The following is a 15,175-nucleotide window of genomic DNA, read 5'->3' as shown; positions in this document are numbered from 1 at the left end:
TATAAGCTTGACCAAATCAAGACGTTACTTATTTCAATGACGTGGTTTTAAAGATAGCTGTGAACCTGTTTTACGTTGTTACCCAATAATTATGTACGAGCTTCACAAATGTAACGTTTTTAAAAAATGAAACCTTCTATTTATCTGTATTTTAAACACCACAATCATCTCCTCCAACACCATACACATGTGGCCCTCAGTTTAGTTTTGTGTGGCTCAAGAAAAAAAAAGAAAAGCAAAAAAAAAATCCACAAAAAAATCTGCAAACACACAGCAATACAGAAAAATACACAAAAATTATTTAAAAAAAAAAAAAACACTACACGCAAACACACACACACACACGCACAAAAGGACCACAAAAACTAACAATAAGACAAAAAAAAAAAAAACACAAAGAATGACTCCAGACACACATAAAATGTCGTACTCGCAATAACAAAGGAAAATACACTAAATCACACCAAACATACAAAATTACAACAAAAATACAGAAATGGACAAAAAAAAAAAAAACATACAGAACGACAATAAAAAAATATCCTACTACGAAAAATTAGTATAGACATATAAAATCAAAAATCATAAAATTAAGGATAAAAGACACACACACGCACACACACACACACACACACACACACACACAGAGAGAGTAAAAAAACGAATATACTATATGATTCCGTAAACGCACAGTAAGTAAAAAATTTATAATCAAAAAGTCCACAACAACTAACCATAACACAAAAAATAATACACACAATGATTTTGAAGACACAAAATAACTCCGGAAACACATAGTAAGATACAAAAACACACAAAAATGACCACGAGAACTAACAATAAGGCAAAAATAAATAAATAAAATACACAAAATTATTTCAATAACACAAAAAACAAAATAACTCCAGAAACACATAGTAAGAAAGAAAAATGCATAAAATAATGTTTTTTAAAAAAAGGAAAAAATGACTCCAAACACACAAATTGTCTCCAGTAACTCACAATGAGACAGAAATATACACAAAAGGACTCCGACATATAAAATTACAATTTAAATACACAAACGGACAGAAAAACATACAAAATGATAATAAAAAACAGCCTACGGAAATTGAATAATGGCATAAAATTACAATAACACTCATAAAATAAAGAAGACATAAAATATACACAAAAATGACACAAAAACAATGGCAAAACCACACAAAAAAGACAACGAACACAGTCAAAACTCTTTGTTATTGCCTGTGTTACGTTCTCGTTCATTTTGTTTCATCGTTGTTTTTTCTTTTTCTTTTTCATTTTTTTTTTTTTTTTTTTTTCAATTTTATTTATTTTTCTCACTTGGTTTGGTGCTTATACTTTGTTCTTTTGAGTAGAAATGGTTTAATAGTTTTAAATTAGGGAAGAAGAATAAAATCTCGGACCTCTGACATCATTTTCATGCGCCGAGTTCAAAACCGTCGCCTTGCTTTCATCAGAACTTCCGGTGGGTTAGCAGCTCTCAAACCTCAACATGGCTAACTGAGTCTGTATTTAACTATTGAAACAATGTAGTTCAACACAGATAAAGGACTTGTGGTTGTTTATTGGTGTTTCCCATAGTCACAGACAGTTTTACAGAGACATTTAGCTGCTGTTTCTCGTTTCTTTGGCGTCACTTCCGACATTTGAAAATCCCGGCCGCTGAAGAGCGACAGACAGACATGGAGCTACAAGGTAACACGATCTCATCTAAATTAACTTTATACATCATGTTACTGACTTTTTCAGCTGCTGTCTGTTTTAATAATCATGTAAACTGATTAAGTTGTGTTTGGTTTTTATGGATATAATCGTGTGCCTTTATTTAGTGGTAGTGCGGCTTTCCAATGGATGCTGTTATTTAGAAACTTCATTCAACGTTTTAATAGTGTTCCGTTATATTTATTTGTGCTTATGAATAAAATATTATTCTAAGAGATACTTTTTTATGCTTAAATTAAGTTAAAACTGACGCAGATTAAAAAATAACGAGAAATATTGCCAGAGGAGTAAAAACATGTCCCATATTTTATGTTTTACGTCATCAAAGGTTAGTTTTGTAAAAAAAATATATATATATCAACCAGTCACTGCACAGACTGTCAGAAAAAAACTCTAAAATATGTGGATGAGACGTTTTCCTGTTTCAGATTTCAGAAATGCTTCATGTCAAATACTCCATTTCACCCATAGCCGGGCAATATATCGAGATTCAAGATATATCAAGTTTTATATTTTGGCGATATTGAAAATTACAATATCTCCTATATCAATATATTTTTATTTTATAGCTTATTTTGTATTAAAGTACTCATTTTCAGAGGCACTACTTTCACTACTTCTCAGAAAGTGGCACATATTGTGCCTGTGTGGCATTTTTCATCAGCAAATTTAACATATAATTGTCTTTCTGGTTAGACTTTATTGAATTTAAAATATTGAGTTATACCGTATTTCGCCATTTTGATATATGGCATAAATATGACTCTTTCTTTGTACTAATAAACAATAAATGATTTTAAGACACAGAGGCAAGCTACAGTGGCCTCATGTAAAGGATTTTCAATATTTGTGAGTGGTGAAATAACCTAAAGTTGGGGTCCAAAATAAAAATGGAAAATCCCATAAAGAAAATGTGTTTTATATGCCAAGAAAGAGTAACCCTTACAGTACTATAATTAAAACACAGATCCGATTGTTTGTTGCATTCTGACATGCAGTTATGAGCCAATGAAAGTAGTTTAAAAAAAAAATATTCTTTGGAATTTCTAGAGCGTGTCACCCAAGAACCAATGTATATATGTGTGTGACTATTCATTGGTGATGTGAACAGTCTGTGTTCATAGCTCTAAGCTGGTCAAATTACAGCTAGCTGAGGCATATGCTAAGTTTTTTACTGAAGGACCAAACATGTTCCAGACCCAAACACCCACTCACAATTTTCCAATTTTGAGGAGCTGGCATGTCCACCAGAAAGGATGTATAGCAGATATTTTTCTATATTCTGAGAGAGTCGGTGGAGCTGTATTATTATACCAAATTTCAGTTTTCTATGTGATGTCGTTCCTGAGATATTTGAAGCTAAAAATTGAAGAAAAATAAGGATGCGCCAAAATCACATACCTCCAAAAATATTCATCCCATCAAATGACAAGTTTTAACAATGTGTATATTAAATAAATAACCTTTTTTTTTTCTTTCTTTTTTTTTTGTAAAAAATGTGAAACATTTGAGAATGAAGTGCGTGTGTTTAACAACATAGTGTAAGAAAAGTCATTTATCAAGGAGACACTTGTCATGAAATGAACATTTCACTGAGCTGATGACAAGTGAACACTTCAGACTGTTGTCACTGTATCATATTGTTTGATATTCTTCGTTTTACCTAGGGATGTCCCAATACAACTTTTTCATTTCCGATATGATACCGATATTGCAGCCTTGCGTATTGGCCCGATACCGTTATTGATCCGATATTAGCATTAATCATACATACTTTTTTTTTTCCTTTAATGAAAAAATACAAATTACTTATTTTGTTTTGTGGAATGTTAGAAAAGGTTTGATCAAGTGATGTTACTCAGAGAACAATAGTCAGCAACAGTAGTCAGAAAAACTGACCCATTTATTATCAACCAATTGCTACATACAATTTAACCTTCAACATAATATCTACATTATTCTACAAATGAATAAAATAAATATAAAATGAATTGGGGGGAGGGGGAGGGGGGGAATCGGAAATTTGGAAATTTGAATCCGGTATTTGTTTCAGTCTGATACTTGATCGGGACACCCCTAGTTTTACTCTCTAACTTGTGTTTTACTTAGATTTTACTTAGCTAGTGCTATCCTGATGTTGCATGAATGCTGTGAGTTAGTTTTTTTAATTTAAAAAAAAAAATTAAACTGTTGGACTCTTCCTGTCTTTTAGTGGGAACTGAACCGATGACTCTGGGCTCGCCCACTTCTCCCAAACCGGCCTCAGGAGCTCAGTTTCTGCCTGGCTTCCTGATGGGAGACCTTCCAGCTCCAGCGACTCCTCAGCCCCGCCCCTTCAGCCTGACTTCACCCTTAGTGGACAGCACGGCGTTCCATCGAGGTTAGATCCAGCTGTGTGTATTTGTGCTGCAGTTATAAGTCATGTTATAAAACTGATGTGTGTTTCCAGGAGGCTCTGCTCCTCAACCTGTGGTTCCCACACCGAAGGACAAAAGTGGCGCTCCACCTGTCCGTAGTATCCACGATGACCTCATTGGCACGACGACGCCCCTCAGTGCACACAAACAGGTGCGTTTGTTCATTTCAACCCAATGATCAAAGATGTTGAAGATTGAATTCTTGGTTTCATTCAACAATTTATTTTAAACAATATTGGAATTTAGACAAAGAACATCCTAAATTATCTTAAATTTTACTCCATCTGTTTAAAAATAGGTTTTAACTGGAAAATAATGGGCATGAGATATCGTGAATGTGATTAAATTGGCAAAAATAAGCATGAAATATGGTGAAAAGAGGTTAAAGTGACAATAATGGATCAACATATGAGACATTAGGTGGAAAAATGGTGGAAAGGTATTTATAAGTGCTGAAAATGTCCTGAAAGTGGAAATATGTAATGTACTTTGTAATGTATTTTAATACAAAATCTGCTATAGAATAAAAAAAATGTATAGATATACAGTAGGTATAGTTATATGTATGTTCTTTTATCTTGTGAATACTAATTGTGTCTGTTTTTGAAATGGACTCCCGAGTCTGAAATAAAGGATGATGATGATATGTGATATTGTAATTTTCTATATTGCTAAAATAGAAATATCAATGTATCTTTAATCCTGATATATTGCTCAGGCCTACCATCTATAAGGGGTTGGGGTGATTTAAAAAGTAGGAACAATTAGCTTAAACTGGCATGAGAAATTGTGAATGTGGTTAAATTGGCAAAAAATAAGCATGAAATATGGGTAAAAGTGAAAATAATAGGTCAACATATGCAACATTAGGTATAAAGGGTTTATAAGTGCTAAAAATGTTCTGAGAGTGTAAAAAATGTGCAGAAAAGGCATTAAAATTTGATGTAGAAGTGGCAGAAATTTGAGCAATGTAGCAAAAATCCAATAAAAGAAGCAAAAGAATGGCAAGAAAAAGTGATGACAATCAGTGGCAATTTTGGTGTTGTTGCAGAAAAAGGGTAAAAATAAGCAAATTGTTTAAAAAATAGATGCAATAATAAAAGTGCCTCTTTAAACTTGTAAATAATAGATTTTTCCTTTAGTTTTTTCCAGTTCTGCAGTCTCCTCTGTCGGCCAGGCAGGCATCAACACCAGGAACAGGTATGTCCATGGTACCGCCTCCTACAGCTATGGATGCACCTTTATTGTCTTTCTGGTAGCCGATAGTTGCATGTGATGAAAACGTTTATTTTCCCCTGTTATGATTGAACACTTCGAAGCGATTAACAAAGCTCTATTTTTAGCCCCTCCCCTTTAGCCTTTGCTGGACTCTGGTTTGTAGTGTATGTGTGCAATCTGTGAGCTGATGGCAGGATGGTCTGGTTTGTGCAGGAGCGCAGCAGCAGCAGCAGCAGCTTTGTCTTTCTCCAGCTCAGGTGGATCCTTTCTACAGTCAGGGAGAAGCTTTGTCCTCTGAGGACCTGCTGGACCAGACCTGGGTCACCGTCTTTGGGTATTTACACCCACACATACACACAACACACCGCTAATGATGGTCTAACACTGAGGGCCACAAATCAATCACTATTAATCATAAAACATACATGGAAGAGACTGATTAAACAATGCAAGACAGATGTCCAATATATAACTCATTATTTATACATCATTTAAAGATGCAATGATATATAATATTTTAAACCACTCCTATCAGATTGTTGTCACAAAAATGTGATTGATCCAAGGGTCTCATTATCAAATATTCATGCCGGCATTTTGAATAATGACACATCTGAACATTATTGCAGGAAAGAACAAAGGGTTTGTGCATTTTTGTTGTCATTGTGTAAATTTTTTCTTGTCATTTTGTAAATTTTAATGTCAGTCTTTGTATTTTTTTGTTGTTAATTCTCTGTATTTCATATATTTTTTCATATTGTATTTTGATTTTGTTGTCATTTTGCACACTTTTCTCTTATTGTATATATCTGTTGTCATAATTTGTGTTCTTGGAGTAATATTTTGTATTTTGTTGTCTTGTGTGTTTTTTTAATGTTTTATGGAGCATTTTTGTGTATATTTGCTGCTGTTTTCTTGTCCTTTTGTGTATTTTTCTGTAATTTTGTGTATTTTTCTTTAATCTAGTATGTTTTTTTGTTTTGTTTGGAGTCATTTTGTGCATTTACTTTGGGAGCCACTCAAAATAAGACCAATGGCCGCCAGTTGCCCATGTTTGTATTAAGCTATAATCTACACACACAGATGTGTAATAATCAGCGTTGCTGGATGCTGTTCAGCAGTTTGGTGGTTATGAAAGCTCAAAATGCATCACTGAAGCCTGACTTTTAAAATCAGGGAATAATTATAATTGGAAACAAATCCACCTCCAGCTTTGTTAAACATGCTTTGTTGGTTCTCTGTGTTCTATAAACAGTATTTTATATTATATAGTGCTGAATATTGGTAAAAGGGCTGTGATTATTTGAGTAAAAATGCTTCAAGGTATTTGGACATTCATGTCAGCATTTAAAATAATTCGATTTTTATTTTCAGGTTTTTGTGTTTTTGTTGTTGTATATAGTCAATAGTCTTTGTATTTTTGTTAATTTTAATTTAAGTTGTGTTTTTTTGTTTTTTGTTTTCTACATTTTTCTCTTATTTCTATTGTCATCTTGGGAGGAGTTTTCTTGTATTTTTTTGTCTTTTGTGTATTTTTCTTTAATTTAGTATGTTTTTTTGTTTTGTTTGGAGTCATTTTGTGTGCATTTTCTGTTGTTTTAGTGATTTTTCTATATTTTGAGTGTTTTTGTGCATTTACTTTTGGAGCCACAAAAATTGTTGTTAATTTTCTATATTTCTTATTTCATTTTGTGTATTTTTGTTGTCATTTTCTACATTTTTCTCTTATTTTTGTGTATTTCTGTTGTCGTCTTGTGTGTTTTTTGAGAGTAATATTTTCTATTTGTGTTTTCCTTCTGTGTATACAGGGTGACCGCAGGTCCATAAAAAGTCTTAGATATTTTTTTAACAAATAAAAGGCCTTAAAAAGTATTCATTTGTCTTAAATTCAGATCACATAGCTCTGAAATGTGCTTTAGTCACGTCACCACCAGACTTTGTGGTGACCACGGACTGAACGCTCTTCTCTTCCCATTCCATTTCGCCCGTCACATGATGCAATTAGTCTGCTGCCTCCTTGCTAGCTAACCTGGCCTTTTTGGTTGAGCCAAATGGGAAAATGCCGATTTAATGACAAGTGGCTTGAAAACCCAGTCTAGTTATTTACATTTTCTTAGAAGGCCTAATTTTAGATCAAAGCTGCACATATGGTGTTACAAGGATCTGATAAAAGCACTTTAGCGTTTGGTTTGCTCACAGGTTCCAGTCAATTTAGATTTCTGGATTATTGTTCACTGATATTAAATGTTGTGAGATTTGTGTTAAAATAAATATCATTTGGGACAATGTTGATATTTTAGTTCTCTTTCCATATTAATAAACCCATTTGAAGAATGTTCTTAAACAACTGATTATTTTCATTTTTCCTTATTGTACATTATTAACCAACATCATTGCCTTTAATTGTAAAATAATATATTTTCCCTTTTCTTTAAGGTTGTATTAAAAGGTCTTAAAAATAACTTCTTCCTACTTGTGGTCACCCTGTTATATTTCTCTAATTTTGTATGTTTTATGGAGTAGTTTTGTAATTGCTGTTGTTGAGCTCCAGCTTTGTTACTCATACCGATACTTTGTAGATTCTTTGTTCTATAAGCAGTATTTTAAAAAATTGGTAAAAGGGTAGTGATTATTAGAGTAAAAATGCTTGAAGTTATTTGGTCATGGAAAAGTAGGTATATACTGCCCTCTAGTGGTGAAACTGTGATGTGAAAACAAATGTTTTTTTTTTTCTTGTTTTTTAACTTCATTGACTGGCAACCCACTTAAGCAGGCGCACAACTGACATTTGGGATAATAACTAGATGTATAAAACTAGTGTTTGTGTGTTTTAGGTTTCCTCCAGCCTCTGCTTCTTACATCCTGCTGCAGTTCGCTCAGTACGGAAACATCCTGAAACACAAGGTGAGACACACGAGCAGGAAAAGGCAAAGCCATCGTTGGAGGGCGTAGACACTTTACTGGAAACCCACGCATTGTTGTCACTACAGCTTAAGTATTGAATATATTCAGTATTCAAATCAGTCTTTATTTGTGCAGCACGTTTCATTCATGAGTGCAGTTTAAAGTGCATTTAAATTAACATTATTTTAAAAGAAAAACTGAATTCAGCTCCTTTAGTCCATCATAGCATGAAATCAGGCCAGGAAAAACATTTACACACTAGGGGTGCACGATACGGATATTGCAGTCTTAAATATTGGCCGATATTGATCAGCACGAAAAGCCTTGATCAGGTGATGCTACTCAAACATAGAACAATAGTCATCAACAGTAAGGATGAGAATAACTCCCCCATAATTTAATTTAACCAAAGGGTTACATACATTTTAACCTTAAACATAAGAATTTTATACAAATTAATAAAATGGATCAAAGATAATTTAGTAGATTTTGAAAAATAACTACAATAACTCTAATAAAAGATAGTTGTATATCGGGAGTTTTAGATACAGGCCAATAAAATGTTATTCTCTTTTTTTGCTGATATCCAACTGATATCAATATCTGTATCTCTTCTCATCTTCATAGGTTTGCTTTATTTAATCTTTTTTTTTCTTAAATCAGATTGTCTCATAGTGATTAAAATGTCCTAGTGTTACACAAATCTTCCTAAATAAACCATGTAAATTAACATGTAAAAAAAAATTAATAAAATAAATAAATATGTAACAGCTGCTGTGCAGACTGCAAAACAAATAGAAAAAAAGCATCTTCTTATCAACCATAGAAGTTCAAAATGAACAGATCTGGGACCTCGTTTATAAATATAACCCCTGCGTACTCGTACATTACATATGTGTGCTATGATTGCAGTGTGGATCATTTCTTCTGCGTGCTGGTTTAATTTTAATCCCATCTAAGTAATGATCTTCATAAATAGAGGTTGACCGATATGGGATTTTCAAAGGCCAGTGCAGATACCGATTTAAAAAAATAAATTAAAAATCAGCCAATGGTCGCTATCTAAAGCCGATATTGAGGCCGATATACTTTTTTTAAAGCACAATGATTATGAAAGGTAATTGAAACACTCATTTGATATAAATGTATATATTAGAAATTAATTTAAATACAGCAATAAACTCTAAACATTTATTAAATATACTCATACACAACCAAGTAAAACAAAAATCCTTATTCTATTAATGATATAATAGGATAAGGATATTTGATCAGGCAGTATTATATTATATCCTTATCCCATTATGTAAGCCTATTGGCTTCTCCCTCTCCCTCTCCCATGCACATGCTATTATTATTATTAATAAAAATATTTTGTTGTTTATTCATGCATCAGAATGTGTTTTTTTTTTTGTGTTCTTTCTTTTTTCCTTTAATAGCTACTCTAAAGTGCTAAAAAAAAAAAAGGGGGGGGGGGACCAAGTACAATCGTGCGCTGACAGACTCTGAAACCAGATTCATGCTGCTGAAGTGCAGCTGTGCGTCAGGCTACTGTGGGGTCCGTGTTGACTGAGGGCTACAGTCAGTGTGACACAGAAACATACCGTAAATCACACTTACGTGCCCCGTCAACTGTGCTCAGAATACTCTTTAATGATCACGATGTATTAAATACAGTCGTTCCATGAGTCCACGGATAAGTCGGCCCATTTTCAAGTGCGTGTGCATCATCATAACATCCTGTTTTTTTTGGTGAGAAAAGTGTTTAGGCGGAAAACAGAAAATGCATTGCACTATTTTGGCGGAACGTTTTTAGTGGCCCGAATTTTGGTGCATCCCTAATTAAGAGTTGCAACTGTGAAGTTGAGACACAGTGTGGGCTCAGGTTTTTCCTGCAGCAGAAACACTCTGACAGTGCATCTCAATCTCTGACAGAGGTGGAAAAAAGCACTTTGAGGCTCTCAAAAGCTTCTTTTCACCGTTTACTGCAGTGACGACTGCTGTAAATAGCTTTGTTTTCATTAATTTACACCATTACTGTGATCACCAAATAAATAGTCTTTTTCTGGCCTTCATTACCCACATGTACTTCTTCCTTGGTCTGAAATTCCCTTTCCCATTTCTAACCCATTTCAGCAGCTCGTTTAGTGGGAAAAACCATCCATGAGCTCCTTTGACCATTTATGGTAGAATGTGGGGTGCGATTTGAAGTGAAATCTTCTGTTCTAAGTTCTAGCTGGACTGTGATTTACACACGATTTTATAAATCAGAATTTTTTTGGTGGATTTTTTTTTAGTACAGATTCTACTCAATGTTTTATGAATGAGGCTTTAAGGCACATTCACACCAAACTTGTCGAAAGCGTCAGGTTTACATACACAATATATGGCGGACGCGCTTCTAGGAACGTCGAGAAGTCTCGCTGCGCGTTTAAGCTTTACGCACATGGCGGACGCTGCGCTTTTTGAGATTTCAAGCTTTTGACGTGCGTCCGGCTCCTCCAACGCAGCCAACGCTGAGTTGGGATTGCTGAACTCTTGGGGCAAATCGCGGCGACCAATTCGGAGCTTTCCCCAATGTGATGAATTCAGAATAATTAAAAAAAAAAAAAAAAAAAAAAAAAAAAAACAACACTCTTCTACTGGAATAGAGCACCTGTAGTTGGTGTCCTGGTAGGAGATGCGAGCGCCGATGCGGGTCAGCAGATCGTAAAACTGGGCACGTGAGAGACGGAAGTAGCGCTGTCGTCTGAGCGCAGCTCTGGTGAATCCAGAAATGGCGCCGAGGCGCCCTTTGACGACGTTGTCTGGCTTTATTTATCTAATAAAGCGAAGTCATTCTCTTGATCATGTAGAGCCTATGAACGGGAGTCAGAGGGGGCGTGTTCAGCAAAGATTTCCAAACTTCATTCTCTATTTAACCACACTTCTCTATAGCTCTGACATTACAGTGCACACACTGAGTCACACCAAAATACATCAGACTGGAAACACTGCCTTCTCAACACATTAATGTTCCCACCACTTCACAGTCACTGGGTGAATTATGAACGTAACTGATCGCCACAATATCATCCATTGTATGAACACCACCAGCAACAGAGAAGCCCCTCCCCTAAACACACTCAACATGCTCTTCCCAACTTGTTTGGACGCACGTTCAGAGCATCTTTGACGCTGGTGACAAGCATCTGATTCAGTGAGCACAAGCGTCCAGCTACGGGCGTGAGGCACAATTTTGACGCCCGAAATGCGTTTGGTGTGAACACGCCATTAGACTTTAGTAAAAGAGTCTTGTCGTTAACTGACACACTTTATTATTTGTCATGATTGATGTGAGCCTTTAATGCAGTGTTAGTTAAACCATGTGGCCGATGCGTTGGTTAAACGTTGTGATTGATCTATTGACAGATGGCCTCTCCTGGTAACTGGATGCACCTCCAGTATCAGTCCAAACTCCAGGCCAGAAAAGCTTTGTCCAAAGATGGGAAAGTGTTTGGTGACTACATCATGGTGGGGGTCAAACCCTGCATCAACAAGGTGAGGGACAGCATGTACTACCCACACTGCTCTCTGATTGGTTGATGACAAGGTCAGGTGACTTATTTATTCTGCTGCTTCTTCCTCAGAGCGTGATGGACTGCAGTGAGATGGTCTCCTCTCCTGTCCCCACCTCCTTCTGCTCTCCCTCCATCCTCCCCTCCACACCTCGCTCTGCCATCAGGCCTCTGAGTTCATCCTACAGGAACTCTGCCAGTGACTACCAGGTAACCTTTGACCTCTGAGTCACTTTAAACCACTCACTAAACATGTTTGCATCGCCTCCACGGTTCAGATGATGGATTTATGCCAAACAGTGATTTAGGTTTTGACCAAAGCTGCCAATCATGTGTGTTCTCCTTCTGCCTGAAGATCAACAGTTTATTACAATATTTAAAACAAACTCCAAGGGGTCATTCTATGTCATTTCACAAATGGCCCACGCACTTGTCTAAAAAAAAAAAAAACAGACATTTTTTACCTGTAGTTTCATGATAATTTAATAGTCACACTGTAAATATTTAGTTTGAACTGATGAACAGTTTTTGAGATATGACCAATTTAGTGAGGGGGGTATGTGTCGATTTTCATGCGTTTTTATTTTTCTTTCATTTGCTATATCTTAGGAACTAAATCACAGAGGAAACTGAAAATTGGTATAGTAATACAGCTCTACCGACTCTCAGAATATACAAAATTATCTGCTATACATTCTATCTGGTGGACATGCCAGCCACTGAAAATTGGAAAAAAGTTTTTCGGGGTTTGGGTCTGGAACATGTTTGGTCCTTTAGTAAACAACTTTACATATGCCTCAGCTCCCTGTAATTTGATCAGCTTTGAGCTTCGAACATAGACTGTTCACATCACTAATGATTAGTCATATATATGCATTGGTTCTTGGGTGACACGCTCTTGAAATCTGAAAAAATACTAAAACTTTTTTTTACTTTTTTCATTGGCCCATAAGTGCATGTTAAATTTTTTTAATTAATAATATAAAGATTACTCTCTTCCTTGGGATATAAAACTATTTTTCTTTTTGCGACTAATTCATTTTTATTTTGGACACCAACTTTGGGTTATTTCACCACTTGCCGATATTGAAAATCCTTTACATGAGGCCATTATAGTTTCATAATAATTTGTTGTTTAGGATAGGGTGTATAGCAGATCTATTTGTGTATTTTGAGAGAATAGGTGGAGCTGTATTACTATACCAAATTTCAGTTTCCTATGTGATGTAATTTGTGAGATATTAGAAGCTGAAAATGGAAGACAAATAAGGATGAACTAAAATCGACACATACCCCCTTCACTAAATTGTCCATATCTCAAAAAGTTTTAATATAATCAAACTAAAAATGTACAGTGTGTCTACTGAATAATCACGGAACAATTATTAAACATTTCAGAGATTTTTTTTAGACCGAAGTGTGTGAACCATATGGGAAATTACATATAACTGGCATTTGGAATGTCCTGAAAATGTGTTGAAATGACCCCAAAGTAAACTCTGCTATCCAAGCAACATTTAAATATTTAAGTATTTAAGCAATGTGTAAATTACGGCATAGATAACGTTCCAATATTGAAAATGATACTTGTTTGTTGTAGTTTTGTAATGTTTTGTTTCCATGTCAGGTGGTGACAGACAGACAGACGCCCAGGAAGGACGACAGCCTTGTTTCCAAAGCCATGGAGTACATGTTTGGATGGTGACATCGTGGAATGAACTAATTCATTCTAATGTGTGTGTGTGCGTGATTGATCTGTCGCTGCTTTTATCATATATTAAATGTTTTTGTCATTAAAGCTTTTGTTTGTCTCTACTGAATGGGATACACTGACTCAGCAACCACACGGTAGCGCCAATATATAAAGTACAGTCTGAGCGCTTGATCTCTGCTAAAGTAATTTTATTAAATACTGTTAATAAAGTGCATTTAAAATACAAATATTACACTTTTTACTCACGCACATTTCTATTAAGAGTTGTAAATGTTTATAAAAACATGTTTTTCATTTAACCAGGTCCTGATGAAGTTAAAATGATATTAAGAAAGTCCACAGCGAGTGGAAACAGTAAAGAACGGTTATAGCGATATAATAACAATCTGTAGTGCATTTATGTATGTGTAGGTTATCTTAACATATTGATATACATGGGCAACTGGCGACCTCCAAAGTAGATGCACGAAAAAGAGTACAGTTTATTATTACAATTATTTTATGCTTTTTTTCTAGTTTCTGGACCAAAACAAAGTCGGGAAGAAGTTTTTTCCCCCCATAGAGAGTTCGCTGACATAATTTGTGATTAAAAAAAAATGATTGACATTGTTGTGACACAATGTAACAGGAACATTTTCTTCCCTTTGTGATGTTATGAAATCATTATAAATGCTCCACACCCCTTATCGCCTTTCTTTTCCAGCAAGTTGAGCAACATTTTTCTGAATAGGAGGGAGTGCCTTGAATAGATGAATGTGTAATCAAATGAACAATAATAGGGTATGAATGAGGCAGGTTAAAGGCAGATATCTGCTGGTTTTTTCTGTGTGAAAACGAGCCAACAATATGTTACAGAAGCAAACCAACATAAAAAAAACCTGACTATTCAAAGTCTGCTATTGGCCTCATCATGAGGCTACACTGAATACATTGTCTGTTCTCCATGATTTCACTGAAACTAGCATCAAAGGTTTCTCAACATTTCAAAATTCTACGCTAGGAATATAAAACCAATCAATTCTTCAAAAAAATGAATCGGATGAGTGCTTAGAGCAGGGTTTTAAAACCTTGGGGTCGTCGCCCTATGTGGTGTTGCCTGGAAATGAAATGAGGTAACGGGAAGTGTCTAGTAATAATAAAATAATAAACAAATTACTCATTAAAATTACATTTTAAAATTAAATATTTATATATTAAATTGCAGCAGTATCCTTAGAGCAGGGTTTTTTTTTTTTTATTTTACCTTGGAAATAATATTTAAATGTGGTTATTTAAATTTTTGTAATTTTACAATGTGTTTAAAACAAAAAACTCAGTAATGGTTGGGTCTAAATTTGTAATAAATTACTTATTTTTGTACGTACTTAAGTAGAAGTAAAATTACTGATTTAGAGATATACTCAAAGTTCCCATATAAGCAACTTAATTACAGTAATGTAATCCGTTACGTTCACTTCTGCTAAAAAGGCCATTTAATTATGTTTTTTTTTTTTTTCAAATTGAGTAATTTATTTAATTGATTGAATATAATTGTGTTCGTTATAAGTGTTTTTCTATATTTGTAAAAATAATATTAATAAATGAATGGAAAAAATAAAAGAAAAAAGAAGAAGACATCT

At 34.7% G+C, this 15,175-nt stretch overlaps 1 protein-coding gene across 1 annotated transcript; it reads left to right on the top strand.

The window, feature by feature from the left end:
- The first annotated feature begins 1,460 nt into the window (after positions 1 to 1,460).
- nup35 (nucleoporin 35) lies at positions 1,461 to 13,640 on the top strand. Its single transcript, XM_028436516.1, has 9 exons — positions 1,461 to 1,719; positions 3,959 to 4,126; positions 4,196 to 4,314; positions 5,306 to 5,363; positions 5,595 to 5,715; positions 8,216 to 8,285; positions 11,697 to 11,825; positions 11,915 to 12,052; positions 13,470 to 13,640. The coding sequence occupies exons 1-9, from the start codon at positions 1,707 to 1,709 to the stop codon at positions 13,545 to 13,547; spliced, it is 894 nt and encodes a 297-aa protein (XP_028292317.1). The 5' UTR covers positions 1,461 to 1,706; the 3' UTR covers positions 13,548 to 13,640.
- The last annotated feature ends 1,535 nt before the right edge of the window (positions 13,641 to 15,175 follow it).

This window comes from Gouania willdenowi, chromosome 21 (assembly GCF_900634775.1).
Source record: "Gouania willdenowi chromosome 21, fGouWil2.1, whole genome shotgun sequence".
Classification (NCBI taxonomy): domain Eukaryota; kingdom Metazoa; phylum Chordata; class Actinopteri; order Blenniiformes; family Gobiesocidae; genus Gouania; species Gouania willdenowi.
This window is presented reverse-complemented; position numbering and strand designations above follow the sequence as displayed.